This window comes from Poecilia mexicana, unplaced genomic scaffold (assembly GCF_051168715.1).
Source record: "Poecilia mexicana isolate PSO_F unplaced genomic scaffold, ASM5116871v1 scaffold_1, whole genome shotgun sequence".
Lineage (NCBI taxonomy): Eukaryota > Metazoa > Chordata > Actinopteri > Cyprinodontiformes > Poeciliidae > Poecilia > Poecilia mexicana.
This window is the reverse complement of record NW_028263370.1, coordinates 16,988,655-17,008,052: the sequence shown is the minus strand read 5'-3', so window position 1 is coordinate 17,008,052 and position 19,398 is coordinate 16,988,655. Positions and strand designations below refer to the sequence as shown.

The 19,398-nt window shown below is 35.7% G+C and overlaps 1 protein-coding gene across 1 annotated transcript in view; it reads left to right on the top strand.

Annotated features, from left to right (window-relative positions):
• The window catches only part of LOC106918970 (sphingosine kinase 1), a 38,463-nt gene that overhangs the window by 16,973 nt on the left and 2,092 nt on the right, over nt 1–19,398 (top strand). Inside the window, exons 2-4 of the mRNA XM_014989079.2 lie at nt 1,634–1,783; nt 14,284–14,378; nt 16,223–16,338. Coding sequence (XP_014844565.2) covers nt 1,634–1,783; nt 14,284–14,378; nt 16,223–16,338 — 361 coding nt within the window. The remainder of the gene's footprint in view (nt 1–1,633; nt 1,784–14,283; nt 14,379–16,222; nt 16,339–19,398) is intronic.

The window sequence follows — 19,398 nt, the reverse complement described above, 5'->3', positions numbered from 1 at the left end:
AGCCAACAGTTCCCATTATCACCATGATGTGCTGAGTAGTCAGAGCTGCCGTCTGTTCAGTGAAGCCCACAGCACAGAATAAGTGTTTCTGTTGCAGAGGACGTCAATTACTGCTTCTTCTGGTTCCTCTGGGTGCAGACAGTACATTCAGGCTGTACTGGAGTGGTTTGTTCTTGGTGTAAAATTTGTTAAATGAGTCCTTTAGCAACTTCAGCAGCTGCGATGAGAGCCCAGATAAAGTGCAGCAGGGTGTCCAGCGGTCCTTTGATTCTCTTTGCTGTGGAGGAACATTAAATGGATTGTTGCCTCACATCTCACGGCTTTTTCCTGTCTCATGAAGTATGACCTCACATGAAGATGGGTCCAGATTTTTCCAAACTACATGAGAAATTTACAACAATTGCAAAAATAAAATGCGGGTATATGCATGGTTACTTTAATGTATAAATTTCTATTAATTTATTAGATTTTAACTCATACAAACTTTAAATGCACTTAATATTTTTTATCATAAAAAAACAAAAGGTATTCAAGGTTTCAGAGTTGCTTTGAACCATGATAAATGAAGGATTAATCAATATTTTGATTTGTAGCAATGGCACTTGTAGCGTTTCAGTAGTTGACTGTGAATTTGTATTTTTGTGTTTTTTTTAACTGCCTCATTCCTGACATGTGATATACAAGTAAACTTGATTGATTGATAAAATATATGTATTTATCTATTTATATTAGGGTTGCAAGTAGCGATTATTTATGTAATCGATAATTTTGTCAATCATTTTGGCAATTAATCTGTTAAACAATGGCACATTCTGCAGACTTTAATGAAATATATTAATAGATGCAAATAAAACAACAATTCACTTCCTTTTTTAAATAAAATATAAACACTTTATTGCCTAAAACGCAATGACAAAGGATTCCTCTAGTTAATGTTTGGAGATTTGTTTTACAGAATTTGAACCAGGTGAAGCTAATACTAGGCCATTCAAGGAGTTTTGAACATATTTACAGAAAAATTATGTTTTTCTTTATATTATATACTTTTTGTACAGTTTGGCCTTAATTACTGCTCTGAGTGGGTTATTATTTCACTAATTGGCTTTTTTCTTTTAGTTTGTATCCTCCAGTTCATGATATAAAGGTTATTAAATTAGTTGACAAGTATTTAACTGCATTATTAAAGTCTTTATTCTGGTGTTTTGGTCTCAACTAGCCCATTTTTTGAAGGACAATTTTGTTTGCAGAGACTTTATAATTAATTTTATTTGTTGTTTTTGTTGTTTTCTTTCTTTCTTTTTGGATATTTAAAATGTATTCCTGCTCCAGTGTTATATGTTCGTTATGATTTATAGTTTATTGATATTTGAGAATGAGTTCCTGCATTATTATGCTATTATTACCATTATATTACTTGAAAATGATCTCAAAACAACAATATTATTGTTAAGGCAATAATTTCTGGAACAATTTATCGTCCAGCAAAATTTGTTATTATGAGAGGTTGTGTATATAGTGTGCACTACTGACCTGCTGAGTCATGGTTGTGATGCTGATCCTGTTATATACGTTGAACCTGAAGGAGAACCCCTTGGCTGTGATTTATTAGATTTTCTCTCTCTCTCTTATCCAGATGTGTTGCTGAACTCGTTGCCCCATCCTTGCCGGATCTTGCTGTTTGTGAACCCGCAGAGCGGGAAAGGACAAGCCCTCACCTTGTATAACAGCCACATCCAGCGGATGCTCAATGAGGCAGGAGTCATACATAAACTCATTATCACTGGTGAGTCGAGTTGCTGGCTCAAGTTTCGCAATCCAGCTTCCACACCATGCTACAGCCAATGCTATCGTTTTGTTTTGATTTTTCATCTGAAAAAGCCAGAGACATTCCCAGCTTCAGGGAATGTGAAATGCAGGAGAAAACATTTCTTAGCCAGACTCGATTCTCTGCGAATCCTGGGGTTGTTGTCAGCAGAGATCTGCTTCAACCCAATGCAACGATAAACAGAACAAAGCAGCAGTACACTAAATGGAGTTATGCCTCGTTTTGGGAAATTATATATATTTTTCCCTGTTTTTATTTTACAACAGCTGTAAAGGAGGGTGGGGTGACAGAATGAGGTCACAATGCACTCACAGTCATAGAAATACTAAGAAGCAGCTTCCTTATCATAGCATGTTTATATCTCAGTTCATACTAACGAGTATGTGAGATACTGAATGATAGAAATACTCAGGGCAGAAGGGCTGCAGCTAACAATTATTTTAGTAATCAGTTATTTTATTGGTTATTCTGATGGCTGTTTTTACAGAATTTGAATGATGTGAAGCTAAAACTATGTTGAATGTATTTACAGATATAGATGTTTTTTAAGATGTTTTTGCTCTGAATGTGTTTTTCTTTTAGAAAATTTTGACTCAGTTGCGATTTCCAGTTAACAATTAATCAATCACTAAGTCAGTTGACAATAATTTCAATAATCACTTCGTCATCATTAATCCGATTAATCGCTTAAGCCCCAGCGTACACGACAACATGTTTCATAATACTGGATTCACAGGACAAGACAAGACTTGAACAAAATATTAAGAAACCTTTTAAAATAAAGGCTTTACAAATTATTCAAGAATCTCTGTTCAGCGTGAAGTTGTACAGATCAGGTCTGATTATGTTCTGTGTTTTAGTTTTTGAACCAGAGTTGATGAAATTCTGTAAAAATTGTTAAAACGAGAGCTCCACAGAAGCTGTTTTAGCATTGTTAGCGGATAACAGTTTGCTTGTTGTGACAGCAGCTACAAATCTTATGCCCTATTGTCCATTCCCATGTGTTGCCAGCTCACTTTCCACATCCAGCCAATCGAGTTCTTCAACTGGTTAATCTCTTGAATTCATCATTATTTTTCTCGAATGTAATGAAAACACAATTCAGGGGTTAAGGTCAGTTGTACAGATTAGAATCAAAGCTTGATAAAATAAGATTTTTCCAGGTTTCAGAAGTGCTAAACTTCACAAAACAAATGATAAGATACAAAACCAGTGACTAAAAATCTCCAGTTATGCTTCAGCGTTCATCTCTCTGTATCTGTGTTGCACTCATCTAGACTTAATCCTCTTCCTGTTTTCATGTATTCACCATCGTTATGCTGATCAGCAGCCGCCAACCCATATGCAGAGCCGTTATATAATAAATATGTTTACACACTGTTAGATACACTGAGTGTACAGAAACACACAGACACCAACACTGAATCCCTTCTACACATAAAAAGTTTTTTATTAGTGGTTTGACTTGATTAAAATTTTTAATCAAGTTAACTGCAGGATCCATAATAAATTATTTACATTTTAAATGAAACAACATATCAGCAAAACCCTCTTTGCTGCTAATTTATTGAATAAATAGACATATGAGCTCAACAACAAAGATATTTATTGATTTTAATTTGTTATTTAGGTAATTCAACCATCAGATTGGTGCAAATTGCTGTTAAACCAATTCAGCTTTCAAATGTTTAAGGCGCCACTGATCATTTATGTAACTTTTTTTCGAAAAACTACTTCTTTAGAAATCCAGAGTGCGGATTCTGACAAGAACGTTGGGGATGTCTGTGCTTCTGCAACATGTTTAGCATTGAAATGCTAATTTTAGGCTTTAATAGCTTCACAAGTAAACTAACTCCTTTTTGCACACAATTCTCTTTTCCAACATCCCATCAAATTGTTTTTTTGAAGCAACAAATAACCCCAAGTGGACCAAGAGAACCAGCTTTCTGTGTTGTTTGTGCGCCAGATGTACGGGCGTACCAGAAACACAACACAAAGGTTCCAGCTTGGGACTTTTGGATTAAAAATACAAAAAAATGATTAACCGAGTTAAAAATTTTAACCCGTTAAAATCTACATAATTAATTAACTTGTTAAAGTCCCAGCTGTAGTTTTTATGTGATCTTTCATTGCACAAGGAAAGATCACACAGTGACTGAAATTAAAAATTCAGACAAGTCCCCACCTCTGATAACTCACCTGCAGATTGGCTGTAATTGTTTTCCTCTGGTTTCTGTGTTTTTTAGTAGAGGAGATGATGACCAGTGGATTCAATAGAATCACTGGAGGTAGTTTTAAGTTTATATGAAGAAAAAAAATAATAATTGAGGTTCTTTTTGAGCTGTTAATTATAAAGAAGGCATAGATGCTTCCTTAAGTAAACATCTATGAGTCAGTATGACCTGTAGTAGGGACAATTTGATCCTGCAGTAATTGTCAATCTTCTAAAATAAATCCTTTTTGCTTAATCTCTCCCAAATGACGCTGACTAATGGCTCACTGCAACAGAATTAACTCTCCTCTCTGAGAACCAGAACAAATCTCTCTTCAACTGAATTACATGAAAAGGCTTTCTCAGCAAACAAATCCCTTTACACTTGCTTTTTTAAATGTCTATTTCTGCAGCATCACTTTTTCAGATATAAACAATATTTGCAGAACAGATGTTTAATACGCAACTAATCTGAACATGAATAGAGCAAATTTGGATTTAGATTAAACTGCTAGTAAAGATTAAAAAAAGGCAAAACTGAGAACTATAATACTAGAAGTATTTTTAAGGCCCAGGCATCCCTGACTGAGCTGAAACACACATTTCACCTTGAAATGTGCATTATAATTGTGTTCTGCAGTGATGCTCCCTGTGTAGCTGTTCATGTTTTTCCCAGGCTCTGCACACGGCTGAGAGTCTCTTGGATCATAACAAAAGAGCATCGGCTCATTATTGGGTCCTTGGTTCGGTGGCAGCTGTGGGTGCTGCCCAGAGTGCTGCTGAATTTGTGTTTATTGGAGTATCTGAATGCATAAAGATCATTTCTTGATGCGACTCAGACTTCCTAGGACATCTGTCGGACAGAATTAAGTAAAGCATGTAGTCCTCTCTGGTCCAGAGTCGCGTTTGATACGGATTTGAAATATTTATCAGAGGAGACGCATGTCCCCTGAAATCCCATCGTTGTGCTGCTGTGGTTTTAATCCTGTTGTTTATGAGCATCTACTGGCTGTTAGGACGAATCATCGTTGGTTGTTTAAGGTTCATATCTGCTATGTTGGAGGTCTCTGCCTCGACCCATGTGGCGATGCTAAAACAATTATTGTATAAGCATAAAAAAAAGCACACAGGGCTTCGCTCATGGAAATGACCTAGATATCAAAAAACTAAGCAAGGAAGCCATTAAAAAATGTATAAACTGCCTGTTAAAACAGAGCGGAGAAGTCTCACTGGAGCAGGGCAGCAGCGTTGCTGAAACTTTGACAGCTCTTGTAGACAACTTTACAACAAAGGTGTCAACTGAAAATGGGAGAAAAACTTCATCTGAACTTTAGAAAACCTGGAAGAAAGTCCAGGAAATAAAATGTTGGCTCAGCAGTTATTGAAGTAGCATAATGCTAATTTTACACAACGTTAATTTCCTCATTGCAGGTTTTCATGACTGAGAACTTGGAGATTCACTGACTGGCGATTTAGTGGCCAACTTTCCATTATTTTATTTATTTATTTTATTAAATTTACTTGAGAGGAATAGACACACAATTACATAGAAAAAGTGAATAAAACAGCAGTCCTGTACCTGTACTATGGTGCTTGTAGCATGAGCTTTAACAAACAGTGTATCTAAGATACTAAAAAAAATGGAATAAAAGTAAAATAATTAAAGTGACATTAACAACATTAACAGAGTCCTATTCATGAATTAGAGGGATTAAAACAATAATAGCCAGAGTTTTGTTTGTTCTTTAAACGTATTGAATTTAATTTCGTACTGATTTTTGACCATTAACCAAAACACTTGTCTTTATCTTTATTTAAGATATTAAATGTTCATTAAAGAATAGCAAAATACAGATTTTTATCTAAAAAGCAGCTCAAAATTTCACAGCAGACTCTCTCTGCATAACTGAAAATAAACTAAAACAGTAAAACTTTACAGGGCTGAGCTATCTACAGAGACAATAGCATAAGAAATTAAATCTTGTTTCCTTAATGAGACAGAAATATATTCTTTTTTTTCATCAAGATCCTTTCAGAATAAATAACAGCTGTGGTTTACTTAATATTCATCAGCTCAGATTTACCGCAAGCTTTGTTGGATGTTAAATTATTAATTCATTTGCTGTCTCTATAAAGGAGCTGTTCTGTGGTGAACGGTTATTAATTAATTAGGACATCATATGAGAGGCGGCTGCATGTAGGAGAGAGAAGTCGGAGAAAATTCAGCTCTGTAGTTAAAAGAATTTCACTAACATACCAAAACTTTTCACATTTTATCAAGTCTCCGCCATCTTTTAGCAGATATTAGCATCAACCGCACCGTATCATTGTTCTATAGATCTACAGGTGAAGGAGGTCCAGGAGTGATGCTGGACGGGTTGGTTGTATTAAAACAGTGTGAAGAACCGCACTGACAGGTTTCAAACGAGACACTAGTGTAAAAAAGATTTTTTTAGCTTACAGTGGCACAAAAAGCAAACAGTCATGTGGAAGATGGAAACTAGGCCTGGAGATAAATCAATTTTATTCATTAAAGGTGACCTATTATGCTTCCTTGAACAGGTTAGGATAGGTCTATCGGCTATATAATACACAAAAATCATTCTTAAATAATGAGATTTTAGTCTGATCAGTTCTGTCTATTTTAATCTCCTTTCTGAATGAGCTGGTTTAAGGCGACTTGTCACTTTAAATCCAAATGAGCTGTTGCTGGCCACGCCCCCAATTCAACATTTACACTCAAACGTGAAAATGGCTGCAAACAAATGCGCCATTATACAACTGTACATCTTTGAAAAGCAGAGGTGGAGCCTCCTGTACAACCAACAACAAGGCAGCAAGTGGTTTCTGGGTGGAAAGTGAAGAACAAAACACTTTACTTTTCCAGCAGCCACTGTACAACAAATACAGCAGTAAAACCAGCTAATCAAAGGAGCTTGAGCTCAGCTTGGGTTGCTAGGTGACAGGCTAGGATTGCTAGGTAACGGCGCAGTGCCTGGTGATTGACTTAACAAACACCAGAAAAATGAACTTATTGCCAAAAAAAAAAAAAAAACAGCTCGATGTTCTTTTTTCTCTGTTTTTCAGAGGAGCTGAATACCAAACAGAAGTGTAAAAATAAATAAAATCCCGTTTTTGAAAATATTTTCTGTCATTTGTTATTTCTTTCTAAGGAAAGAAAGCAAACTGGTTTGAAAAAAGATCGTTTTTAACCCATATCACCCATGGGAATGTTAACCAGCAGAAAAAATTCAAACATTCTATGCAAGCAGTTCATCAATCACTCTCAAAATAAAATAAATTCCTGCTTACATTTAATGTTTTTATTACTAATTTAAGGCCTTTTCTTCCTAAGATAATTTCTGCCACATATAGACTGAAAATAGTTATGCTAATTTCTTCCCTAAAATTAATTGATGCTGTTTTAATGATGCAACTTGTTGTTTTAGTAAAGCCAAAAATATCTCAAGTAGAGTGTAATTATGCTTCAGTTCAGATATTTCAAATCAACCTGAATGTTTGAGATTGAAACTGCTCTGAGGAGTGAAAGTATTTCCCTAAAGGTCCATATTGTTGTGTCTGTCCTTTCATACCGCAGCAACACATCGCTTTCTTCATTAACACCAAGAGGGTCAGACTTTGATGCAAAGCGGCAGCATTTCACCTACTAGCAAATATCAAATCCACTCTATTCTCTGGGAGAAAATCGCAACTGACTGTTGCTTTTCACTTAAGTCCTCTGCAGCTTTAAATAAAAAAGCTAAACATATGTATTTAAAGCCATGCAGCCTGCGCAGAGAACAGTGTTTGTGAGGGAGGATGTCATTTAGCCCTAATTACAGCTTACAGTCATAATCACAACCTCTGCGTTCAGCCATATCTTGATGTCCCTCAGTTTGGATATTTTTCCCAGTGGCTCACCACAGAGTGCCCACGTTTAAAGTCATGTTAGGAGATTTTGTTTAGGCTGAGGATTATTATCAGAGCAGGAAGTGTCTGTCAGCTCCGCACGGCGCTCGGCTCAACCTTTTGGAGTCTCGGTGGACCTGCAGCGGGGCGTCAGTCTGTTCCTGCAACACAGACAGAAGAGTCGGGTCAGTGAAGTTGAAGCAGAACTGCTTTGTTGGTTACAAAACACTTTTTGTTCTTGATTTCAATTCAACTTCTCTTTATAAACTAAATTTAACATTGTGTTTTTCGTGTTCTGAGCGATCATTTACAGAGCTGCAACTAACGATTATTTTAGTAATCAATTAATCTATCTATGATTCAGATGATTAATCAATTAATCGGATTAAAATATTTGCATATTCTGCAGATTTTTCATTTAATCACTGAACCCTTTTTTTTATCAAATATTAGAAATGTATTAAAAATGCAAATGAACAAACAATTAAGTTAGTTTTTGAAATAAGAAAATAAAAATTTTATTGTCTAACATCATTTCTTGACCAGATGCATCTGCAGCTGTAAACAGTAACATCAACATTTTATTTATTTTTTGAATTAACCGCTTAATGATTGGATAGAAAGAGGTGCTTAACAAAGATGGGTTTTTTTATCTTAAATGCAAAATTTATATATTTTTTTGTACAGCTTTGGCTTAATATCTATTTTGAGTATGTTATTCTTTCAGAAAATTACTTTCCTGCTCAATCTCTCATAGGTTGAACAGAAAACCTGTGAGAGGTTTTCTGCTAAGCCTGATTGGTGGCACCACCTAACTCGCGCTCTCCTTGGTTGCCTAGCAACTCACTCACTCTGTGGTTACCAAGCAACGTGCTGTTGAGTAACTGGTGCAGTAGCAGTTTCAGGTTGTGCCTCATAACTGCTTAAAAGTAAAAAACAACAGTGTGGAGGGAAAAACTGTGGATAAAATAACACAAGTTTGGCAGATATTTAAAACAAACAAACAAAAAAACCTGATCAATAATTATTGTTATTGACAAATGTGCTTGATATGCTTTTCAGCCATTTTCCCCAGACCTGGCGACTAGTAGCTTTTACTAGTCGCCGCTATATAATAAAAAATAACACACCACAGAGATTTATAGCTGCACATTTGCTCTCTGTGTGTTTTACTGGCAGGCCTCAGTGTGGTAATAGCTTTGGGGTAAAAATACTTTCAGACTCGTGGTTCTTGCTTTGATGGACCTGTGTTGTTTAACCTGACGGTTAAGCAGCATGGCAGGAGAGGCTCTGGGCAGCAGACACAGAGATGAGCTGGAGTTTGTTTGTGGGTTTTTGTTTCTCCCCATTTCCAGCGAGTCACATTAGTTTCTATGGAGCAGCAGCAGAAAGACGCGGCTTGCTGCAGTCACAAGATGACTTTCTTACAACCTCTCAAAAAGTATAGAAACCTGTAGTTTTTAAAAATTTCACACAAAATGCACAGCTAAGGAACAACTAACTGGAGTTTTAACTTGGCAATCCAGTCTGACAGTTACAGGAGATGTTTTACAAAATTGCTAATTAAGAGCAAACTGCTAATTCTAGCAATGAACAAAGATGTGATAAGAAAAAGACAAAATAAGAAAAATGTCCACTAAGACTTCAGAAACATGTTGAGTCATCTGTTACCATTTGTCCTGAATTAACTTTTTTATTTAGGAGAATGACACAAAGTTGTAGACTTTTTGTAAAGACTTCCCATTTTCTGAGTGAAACACAACCAGCAGGCAAAATGTGATGCAAATCTGACTTTTTCACCACAGTCTTAACGGCCCAGTTCTGATCTTTTCACCCACAAAAATATCCATTTGTCAGTCAGAATGGTCATGTCCCACTTTATCTGACTTTTAAGTCATCGACATAAGACATTCGTCATAATTCTGCACCAGAAGATGCAGAATTGATGCGGAAAATTCAGACATAAACAATGTGTTTCCTTTTTTATAAGTTCCCTTTGTCTTTTTCTGATCTCGTGACAAAACTGTCTTTTAAATTGATTCGTATTCAGCGGCGGCCATTATTACTTCTGTAAACGGCGCGCTGCTGGGTGACGTCTCCTTCTGCACATGAGTCGCTTTGAGGTCGTAAACTGTTCAGTCTGATTGTGGTCACATTTAATTAGTAGTATGAACGACCACACACAAAAAAATCTGATTTCTGCAAAAACTCTGAACTGACATCAAGACCTGCTGTGTGAATGTAGCCAGAGATGCAGAAAAACCTACTATTTCAGGCAGTTTATAAATATATAAATGACTATTAAAAATATAGTATAGTGGACAACTACAGTACTTTGTCCACTTTGCTAAAATAGTTCTCTGCTTCCAGTGGAACAGGCTTTCATTCTGTTTCAGGAAGGATTTGTGTATCAGGAAAACATGAGAACGCTGCATAATATTAATAAACCAGGATGTCATCAAGATCCCCCGACTGTGTGGGTTGGAGTGTCAGGCAAAGCAACAATGTTAGGTACTGTGTGTCTCTATTTGTGTGTACACAGTTGCAAATTTATGTTTGCCTTCACCTCCAGCCCTCTGGCTGCAGCTGAGTAAGCCTTGTTCAGCCAGTTACAGAAAAAAAACATTATATATACATATACATCTGTCTGTCTAATAGAAGTGGGACTCATCAGAAATTAATTAATTCCATTTTATAGTAATCTAAAACTATATTGACAAAGTAAGCAACATTTTCGAGTCAAAAATCCCTTTTCTGCTAATTATTGAATAAATAGACATATGAGCTCAACTACAGAGATATTTATTGTTTTTAAATTGTTACTTAGGTTATTCAACCATCAGATTGTTGCTATTATACCCATTTATCCTTCAAGTGTTTCAGGAAGCCCTGGTCAAAGATACAGTACACCAGTTTCACATACTTGAATAATTTCAATTACAATGAGTTACAACATTTAATTTCCCTTAGGAATCCATAAGGTATTTTTGAGCTTGAATTTTGAATCTGAAAACCATCTGAAAGGTTTGGAGGTCATATCTAACATATCTAACACATTTCCCTGAAATATATGTGTAATTGTGTATGCAAAAAACTGTTAAAAAAAGGTTGTTGTTCTTTGTTAAATGTACATTTACGCTTTGAAATATTGTAACACTTGGTTGTTTAACTGCTTTCTGCTCAGATTTTCCAGGATGCTTGGGCTTCCCGACACAGTGTGCAGAGCAGGTCACATGACGCAGAGAGACAGGAAGATGAAGTAGCCTCTCTTTCATTATCAGCAACTTTGTAGGGCAGAGCAAATTTGTTTATTAAGATGATACAAAACAATCTGAACATCCTAAAATACAAGTTTTACAAGCTGTGTGCAAAGAAACCTCATTGATTTTTAGGAAGTTGTACAAAAAAAGGGCTGAACTTTTTGCTGTGGGTGTGGCTGACAGTGTAACCTGCTGGTGTCAATTTTTTTGACAATTGCCAACACCCATTGGAGAAGCTCAGCATGCTCTGCATTGTTTCTCACTGATTCACTGGAAGAACCCTTTTATGTCTTAATGTTATCAGAGAGTCTTAAATAATGCAGAGACAAGGATAACTGAAATCAAAAGTTACAATGTTTACCTTCTAAAATCCCATCGCTGCACTTTGCATCGGCTACACAGCAAATTTGGAAGTGTTCCATCAACTCCTACAGAGGTAAATTCAACACTTTGAAAGTGTTTATATTGGTCCACTCTGGATGGTGTAGAAGTTACACTTTTGAAAGTGTTATTTGTGATAGAGTTGAATCAACACTCACAGTAGTTGAAATCAAATACACTTCAGTGTTAATCTACCCAACAACTAGTGTATATTGTCAAAAGTTAACACTAAGTGTTAATCTAACACAGAATGGTGTAAAGTATATATTAACATAAAAAACTGAGTTTTAAAATACTACTGGCAGGGTGTGCTGTGGTGGCGCAGGGGTTAAGCACAACCCACATATGGAGGCTCTAGTTTTCAATGCGGCTGTCGTGGGTCCGCTTCTCGGTCTTCCCCTTCTATTGTTACCAAATAAAATCCATTAGAGCAATTAAAAGATTTTTTCCCCAGAAACTATTGCCCATCAATAATCCCCAAATTCATTTTAAAAGACATTAGATGTCGCAGTAGAGGCTACAAAATCACCAGCACCAGTTGCAGTTTATAATCACTTTTATTTCAAAACATCAAACAGCACTGACAGCAATATACAACAAAGGTCATTCATTCATTCATGGTACTTTGCACTGAAGGTGAAGTGTGCTTTGAAAGTTTATTGGAAGCGGCCATGGATGGTCTTGTGATCACTGATGGTGAAGTGTCTTTGGTGCTGCTCTTGTTTTTGCCAAGACTTCCAGCCTGATGTTGATTTCTAAATCAACACCAGACTGAGTGTTGAGTTAGACTGTTGGAGTTAATTTAGAAATCAACACTGGACTGGATTGCTTTTTGTTTAACCCTTTGGAACTCTTTAGTGAGTGTTAGGGAAACTAACACTCATGTTGTTGAATTAACACTGTATTTTTAACATACAACACTTGCACTGGAAATCTGACACTTCTGAATTTGCTGTGTACTGGCTTTTTGCTAATTGATCTGTTTTCAGAGTTCAGTTTGTGCTCAGATGTGACTGCAGCCGATACCAGAGAATCAATGCCATTTCTTTTGCATATTTTAGGGAGGAAAGGTTAACAAGAGAAGGGAGGAAACTGTTTCTCTATCTTCTGGAATGAGATTCAGGGCAGAAGATCAAAAATTACTCAGCAAAATCACAAAATCTGAAGTATTTTTAGTCTAGTTTCAAGTGCAAATATCTTAGTACACTTGAAATAAGACAAAAGTAACTCAAATGCAAGATGTGGGAACTTGTTTTTGGAAAAAGTACTAGTTCCAGTGGCAGATTACTTCACTTATTTTTCCTGTCATTAGTGACAGTGAAACTAGCACGTTGTCATTAATATTAAGAAATAATTGACTTAAAATAAGCTTTTATATCTTCTTGAGAAGTTACTGTAAGTTACTTTTTGTTTTATTTAATAAGATAGTTGTACTAGATGTAGGCCAAATCTTAAAACAGTAAGATTTTCTGTTTTTGCAGTGTACATGGGAAAATAACAAATCCTTCGTAGGTAACTAGCTCTCTGGTTCGTGTTGGCTGAGGAGAACTGCCAAGACTTTGCATTTGTTTTGAGATGCAAATCCTGACGTTTTCTTACACTGAAACTTCCTGCTGCTTCAGCTGCCAGCTGCTACCTACCCAGGTTTTTTCTACTTAAGTCATAAAACAATTTTAAGTCACTGTTCCACAGAAAATTCCTATCATGCCATTCCTGTGGTTTAAAACAATTTAAAGTTTTATCCTGCTTCTAGGTGTACTAGGTGGTCATTCTGATTTTTAGGAATCATTCTTCCAGATAATTGTCTGGAAATATTTGCAGACATTATCTATCACACCTATGAGGGTTTGAAACTACAATCAACGAGTTATTAGGAACAGGCTTGCTAAGCAGCAGACTTCATACTGGCTACCTGAGCTGATAGCCTGGCTAATTAAACCAGGTAATATGATATGATAAAGGACTGACACTGATTTGAAGTCTTACCTGCTGGTCTAGAGTTTGAACAAATAAATTTTTTATCCTTTTTTTGTTGTTGTTTTTCTTATATGAACCCATTGGATTCAATGGTGCAGAATTATTATTTTTTTTAACAGATCTGAATCTGTTACATTAATACCTTCATAGAGTTACTAAATCTAAATGTATTTATATTTAATGTAATTCCAGTCATTTCCAAACTAAGTGGGAATCATGTTTCATTATATATTAATTCCTTTAGAGTTTAAAAACACTGAAAAAGTTCTTATTTTAATGTTCTGCTCTCTCAAATGATTCAACCTCAGATCCATGGGACAAAGTGCCTCTAGTTAGTTAGTTAGCTTCAATTTAATCTGCATTTTGGTCGACGCCTCATTAAGGATGCAGATCGACTTTCCTTCCTTCTGCGGTTCCTTAATCTAGGAACTGAGAGGAGATTAAAAGTGTAGCGCCCCACGCATCTACTCTTACGTTGGATCTCAAACCTTTTGTGTCTCACATTGCAATAGACCCATTACCACACACACACACACACACATACACTCACACACACTCACAGAGGGTTTAATGTGGCTGAAACATGAGGAGGTTGACCTGTGAGAAGACGACCCCTGACCTGTTATGTGATGAAGTTTTGGGAGTGGGCAGCGATGCCAGAGGAAGAACACGACTGCTCTGAATCACATCTCTTCTTCTTCTGCTCGTGTGTTTCACAGAGAGGCAGAATCACGCCCGGGAGCTGGTGAAAGACGTTGACCTGTCACAGTGGGACGCTTTAGTCATCATGTCAGGAGACGGACTGCTGCACGAGGTACAGACAGACAAATCTGTCCCTGCAGCTGGATGGAGAAAGAGAAAGAGCCCGGCGACGAATGAGTTCAGAAAAATATTTCAGGTTAATGTTAGGGCCACTGTAGATGGAAAAGAAAAAGGAGGAAGAAGCTTCCGCTAAAAAACTTGGAAATTTTGAGAATTATCTCAGAAATTTTCTGGAAAAAAACAAGAACATTTTTGAGCTTCAAAAGTCAAAAATTTGCAAGAAAAAACTTTTGAGTTTTTTTTTCTAGAAATCTTGGAATCTCAGAAAATTTCCAAAAGTCAAAATTTGTTTCATTTTTTAGAAAATTTCTGAGATTAATCTTAAAATGTGTGTTTTTTTCTAGCAAATTTTTGAGTTTAATACTCTGAAAATTTAAAAAAGTTAAAATTTTTTGACTTTTGAAAGTTTTTTTTACATTATATTTATTGAACTTTATAACATAAAACAAGTGGCAGTAATACATTTGACACAAGATTCACATTAAACAATGTAGTCCCCAAAGTAAGCAATTATAAATATTAAAAAAACAACTCAACAGTACGTATATCAGAAAACAAAACAGAGAAATAAAGAGGAAAGAAAAAAACAGACTTTTGAAAGTTTTTTGGATAAAATTTACTTGTTTTTTTCTACAATGGCTCTAATATGACATCATAGGCTAAAGAAATAGAGAAGGATATAAATATTTTTATTCATAATGGAGAATGGTGGATTCTTAAAGGGGAAAATTAAAGAAAGAAATAAGTGTCAGCTGTAACAACAGAATTTGGTTCACTGTTTGGATCATACTTGCTGCATTTAGTCAAGTTTAATAAATTAAACCTGACTACAGTCTGCTTTTGTGTAAAAGTCACTAAACAGATATCTTCCTATTTCATCAAATGGCCATTAACAGATGACGACTTTCTGCTTCGTCAAGCATTTTCCAATATGAAAAGATTTTAATTTGTTTATAATAATTTAGCATTAATTAAAAATGAGAACTCTCCATCTGTTTCAACCATCTGCTGTCATTTTTTATTGTTGTTGAAGGCCACAAAAAAAAATCAAAATCAATGAAGGGGCCACATACGGCCCTCGGACCACACTTTGGACACCCATGTGTTGTTAAACAAACTGACCAACCACTCGGACCTAAATGTAACAGAAAACAGATTTTAAAATTATATTTACTGGAGTAAAGGTTTTAGAAAAAAATACTTTCATGAGTAGTTTTACTACAACATGACTTTGATTTAAATAATATTATTATGTAGGATTGTTACTGCAACTTGAGTAAAATTTAAAAGGCTAAGTCATGAAGTTTGCATCACTTATGTCCAATGGTGTCATTTTATTCCTTCTAAGTAGGAATAAAATTTTCCCCACCATTTTTAGCACATTTAAATAAATTTATGTTAAATTATATTACTAGAATGTTTTCATATTTATTTAGATAGATGTAATGGGATTAAATGGTAACTAATCATTAAATCAACTTGGTTTCACTGTCCTGGGTGCTTTAGATGTTTCTCTGCTCCACCTCACATAGTTTCAGATAAAGTCTTGACAGATTTCCACACATCATGATGGTGCAATGTTGACGTAAGTCATTTCCTGGAATCAAATGTACTTTGAGCAGAGAAATATCTCAAATATGCAGGAATATAAACCTGAAGCTGCACTCCAGCAGACAAACATAAATCCTAATGTTATATTGTTTACTTGCTTTCATTCCTCTGCTCTTAGTTTATGATGAAAACTGTTATGGTTTTAACATTTACTTTTTTGTGGGCAGCACAGAGGTCTGTGCTGCAGACAATCCACTAATCCAAGCTGCGTTTTCTGTGATTCAGGTGATAAATGGTCTGCTGGAAAGGCCAGACTGGGAGGAGGCCGTCCGCACTCCGCTGGGTATCCTTCCTGGAGGTTCAGGCAACGCCTTGGCTGCATCTGTGCATTACTACTCTGGGTGAGCCGAAAAATACTGGACTGGGATTAGGTTCACATCTTTCACTTTGATCTGAACTAATATATCGAAAACATTCTTTATTTATTCAGTTCAGAGCTTTATTTTGATAAATTTTTAAATGTTTTCACTGTTTTGTTGTATCACTTTAACATACTTATTATATATATATATATATATATATATATATATATATATATATATATATATATATATATATATATATATATATATATATATATATATATTATTAGCTAGTAGCACATGCAGGATTCTCTTTAAAATATGACAATCTGCACCACTTTTCCATCTAAAATCTAATCTTTGAATATTTCCACCACCATCTTCACTGATTGCATGTTCAGTCGTTCTTTTTGCACAGGTAGAACTCCTTATTTGGAAACATTTGAGATCAGTCCACCACTGCAGAGTCCAATAGAAACCAGTCAAACCAGAAAGGTAGCATAGCAGCGTGTGTCACACACTTTCATCCGGTATGCAGTTAGAGCATACTACAGCAGACTGAAACCACTCTGTGCTGAGTAAATTAAGAACCATTTAGCTAAATATATCATCCCAAACTGCATCAGGATGAGTCATTCTTCATTTGTAGCTTCTTCAGATGGTGTTTGGTTATTTTTAATGTGGTTAAAGCAGCTACACCTCCACAGATAACCTGCTGTCTTGTTGCTTCACCGCGGTTGGAGGTGTGTTTGACCAGCTGAGGCTCCTGGCCCTCTGTCAAACTAAAACGCTTTTCTCTAATGGCTTTTAATTATTAATGCTTTGATCATCCGTGGGAGTTTATTCACCCAGAACAAAGAGAAAAGTTCAAGGACAAATACGAAGTTTTCAAAAAGATGAAAAATATGATTTAATCTCTGCATCCCTCTCTCCGTAGAGGCAGTGCAGTCGACAGCAGGTTGTTGTTTTAGCACCAAGAATGAGAGAGGAGCTGCAGGAAAAGCTGTAAAACAGATGATGTTGGGGCTGGAAGTGGAGGCTGCTGGAATTGCTCCACCTTCTGGTGGTTTAGGGTTACAGCAACTCTGTTTTAACAATAATTTTACACATAAATATGCAAAGAACTTTGCATTTTTATAATACTGTCAGTTGTAGCACCAATATAATAAAAGAGAAAATAATCATGAAACAGATTTATCTGAATGTGTAGTTGTTACCAATCAGGTACCACTGCAGCACAGCTTGGTAAGATGGGAAGTTAGAAGATTAAATGTCTCATAAAGCTCTGGCAACTGCTACAGCTGGTTAATTATTACAGTGTGTTTATTGGCTGATTTTAGTATTAGTTAACATGGTGCTGTCTCCATGGTTAATATAATTAACTAAAACTAATTAAATAAATAAAAACTGTAATTAAATAGTAAGCCTGTAGCTAACTGGAGCTATATTGTGCATTTGTAAAACTAACTAAGATATATTAAAATTATAGATATAACATCCTTTGTTCTCATGTCCATAAAGCATTTCTAATGCTAACTGCTAATGCTAGCAGCAGTTAGCACCAAGTAAATAGCAAATCCTACATTTGTCCAACTTGCAAACAGAATAAAATAGAAATGTCCTTTATTGTCCTAAAGTGGGAAAATTAAAGGTAAATTAAAGATAAATAGAAACATTTATATTGCAATTAAGTTTAAAAAAATATGTAGAGTCTACAGGAACTACAGGCAAACTTCCAACAAATGAAAAATAAAACAAATGAAAAATAAAACTGCTGCACAGTTTTTAGAAACAGCAGCAGATATGTATTTAATATTTAGATAATATTAATATAATAATGTATTTATTAATAATACTTATTTTTATTTATTTTTTTGCCAAGGTGATTTGGGAAAAGAAAGACCCGACTTTTGGCAAAAATTGACATAAGACATTATTTTAGTAAGGTGATTACATTTGACATATTTTATATTATTTTTTATTTCGTTATTGTAGATTAGATTGATAAGATTATGTAAAGCTCACTTCAGCTTTTTTAAGTAAAATATTTCTTCCTCTGGAGTCTTTCTGGGCTGAGTTTTGGTTACAGACTGCAACACATTTATTTTTTTCCATTTCCTTCATAGAATCTGGCGCTCAGATGAACTTTATTTTATTCTCTGCAGCTTCTATGAAAAGGTTTGATATGTTTCTGCTGTGGGATACCAGGAAACAAACTAACAAAAGTAAACAGAGATATAAGTGAAAACAGAATCTCCTCTTTCTGCCGTGTTCATTCATCACCTGAATGTTTGTGCCAGTCAGCGTCTCATCAAACAAAGCGCCTCTGTCCAGAACCGAAGGGTCCAGACTGGGCATTGTTCGCTCTCCTCTGACTCTCCAGAAAACCTGTGTTCGCTGCGGCCTGAGCCAGATTTCATTTGGTATTATTCCCCGCTGAATGCTGCGGCTTTGAGAATTAACTGAGCGACAGCTACAACCTGTCTGCTGTTATGCAATGAGCCGTTCTCGGCCTTTCATGTGTTTCTGTGAGCAAACAGAACAAGCAGGGCGGGTCGAGTCGTCCGCTGACGCTTAGAGCGCATGTGCCAAACTCAAGGCCCGCGGGCCAAATCCGGCCCGCCACAGCTTTTTATGTGGTCCTTCAGGGACAAGACTAAACACTAAATGTGCTTAAATATTATGTTATCAATCAAATCAATACAGCTTTTATCTGTTTACTGGCAAATAATATCAATCAGTCCTTCCACTTTCTTGAGAATTATTAGAAATCCAGGCAAAAATCAACAAATCCATACACTTTTTTACTTACAGTTGGGAGTTTACAGCAGATTTTTCTCAAAAATTGTCAAAAACTTTTTTACTTGAACTGAACAGCTGCTTCATCTTTAATTGATGCCAGATTATAATCCATGATCTACACTGTCAGTAATAGAAAGTCACAGTTACCGTTATAAATAAGCATAAATATTTCCAAAATAGCACCACAAACACAAAATCCTGGAGGGACTGAAAAGATGTTCAATAATAGATTTAATTGTAAGAATTTATTGATATGTTAACAGTTTGTGATCAGGTTTTATCAATACATTCTGGCAC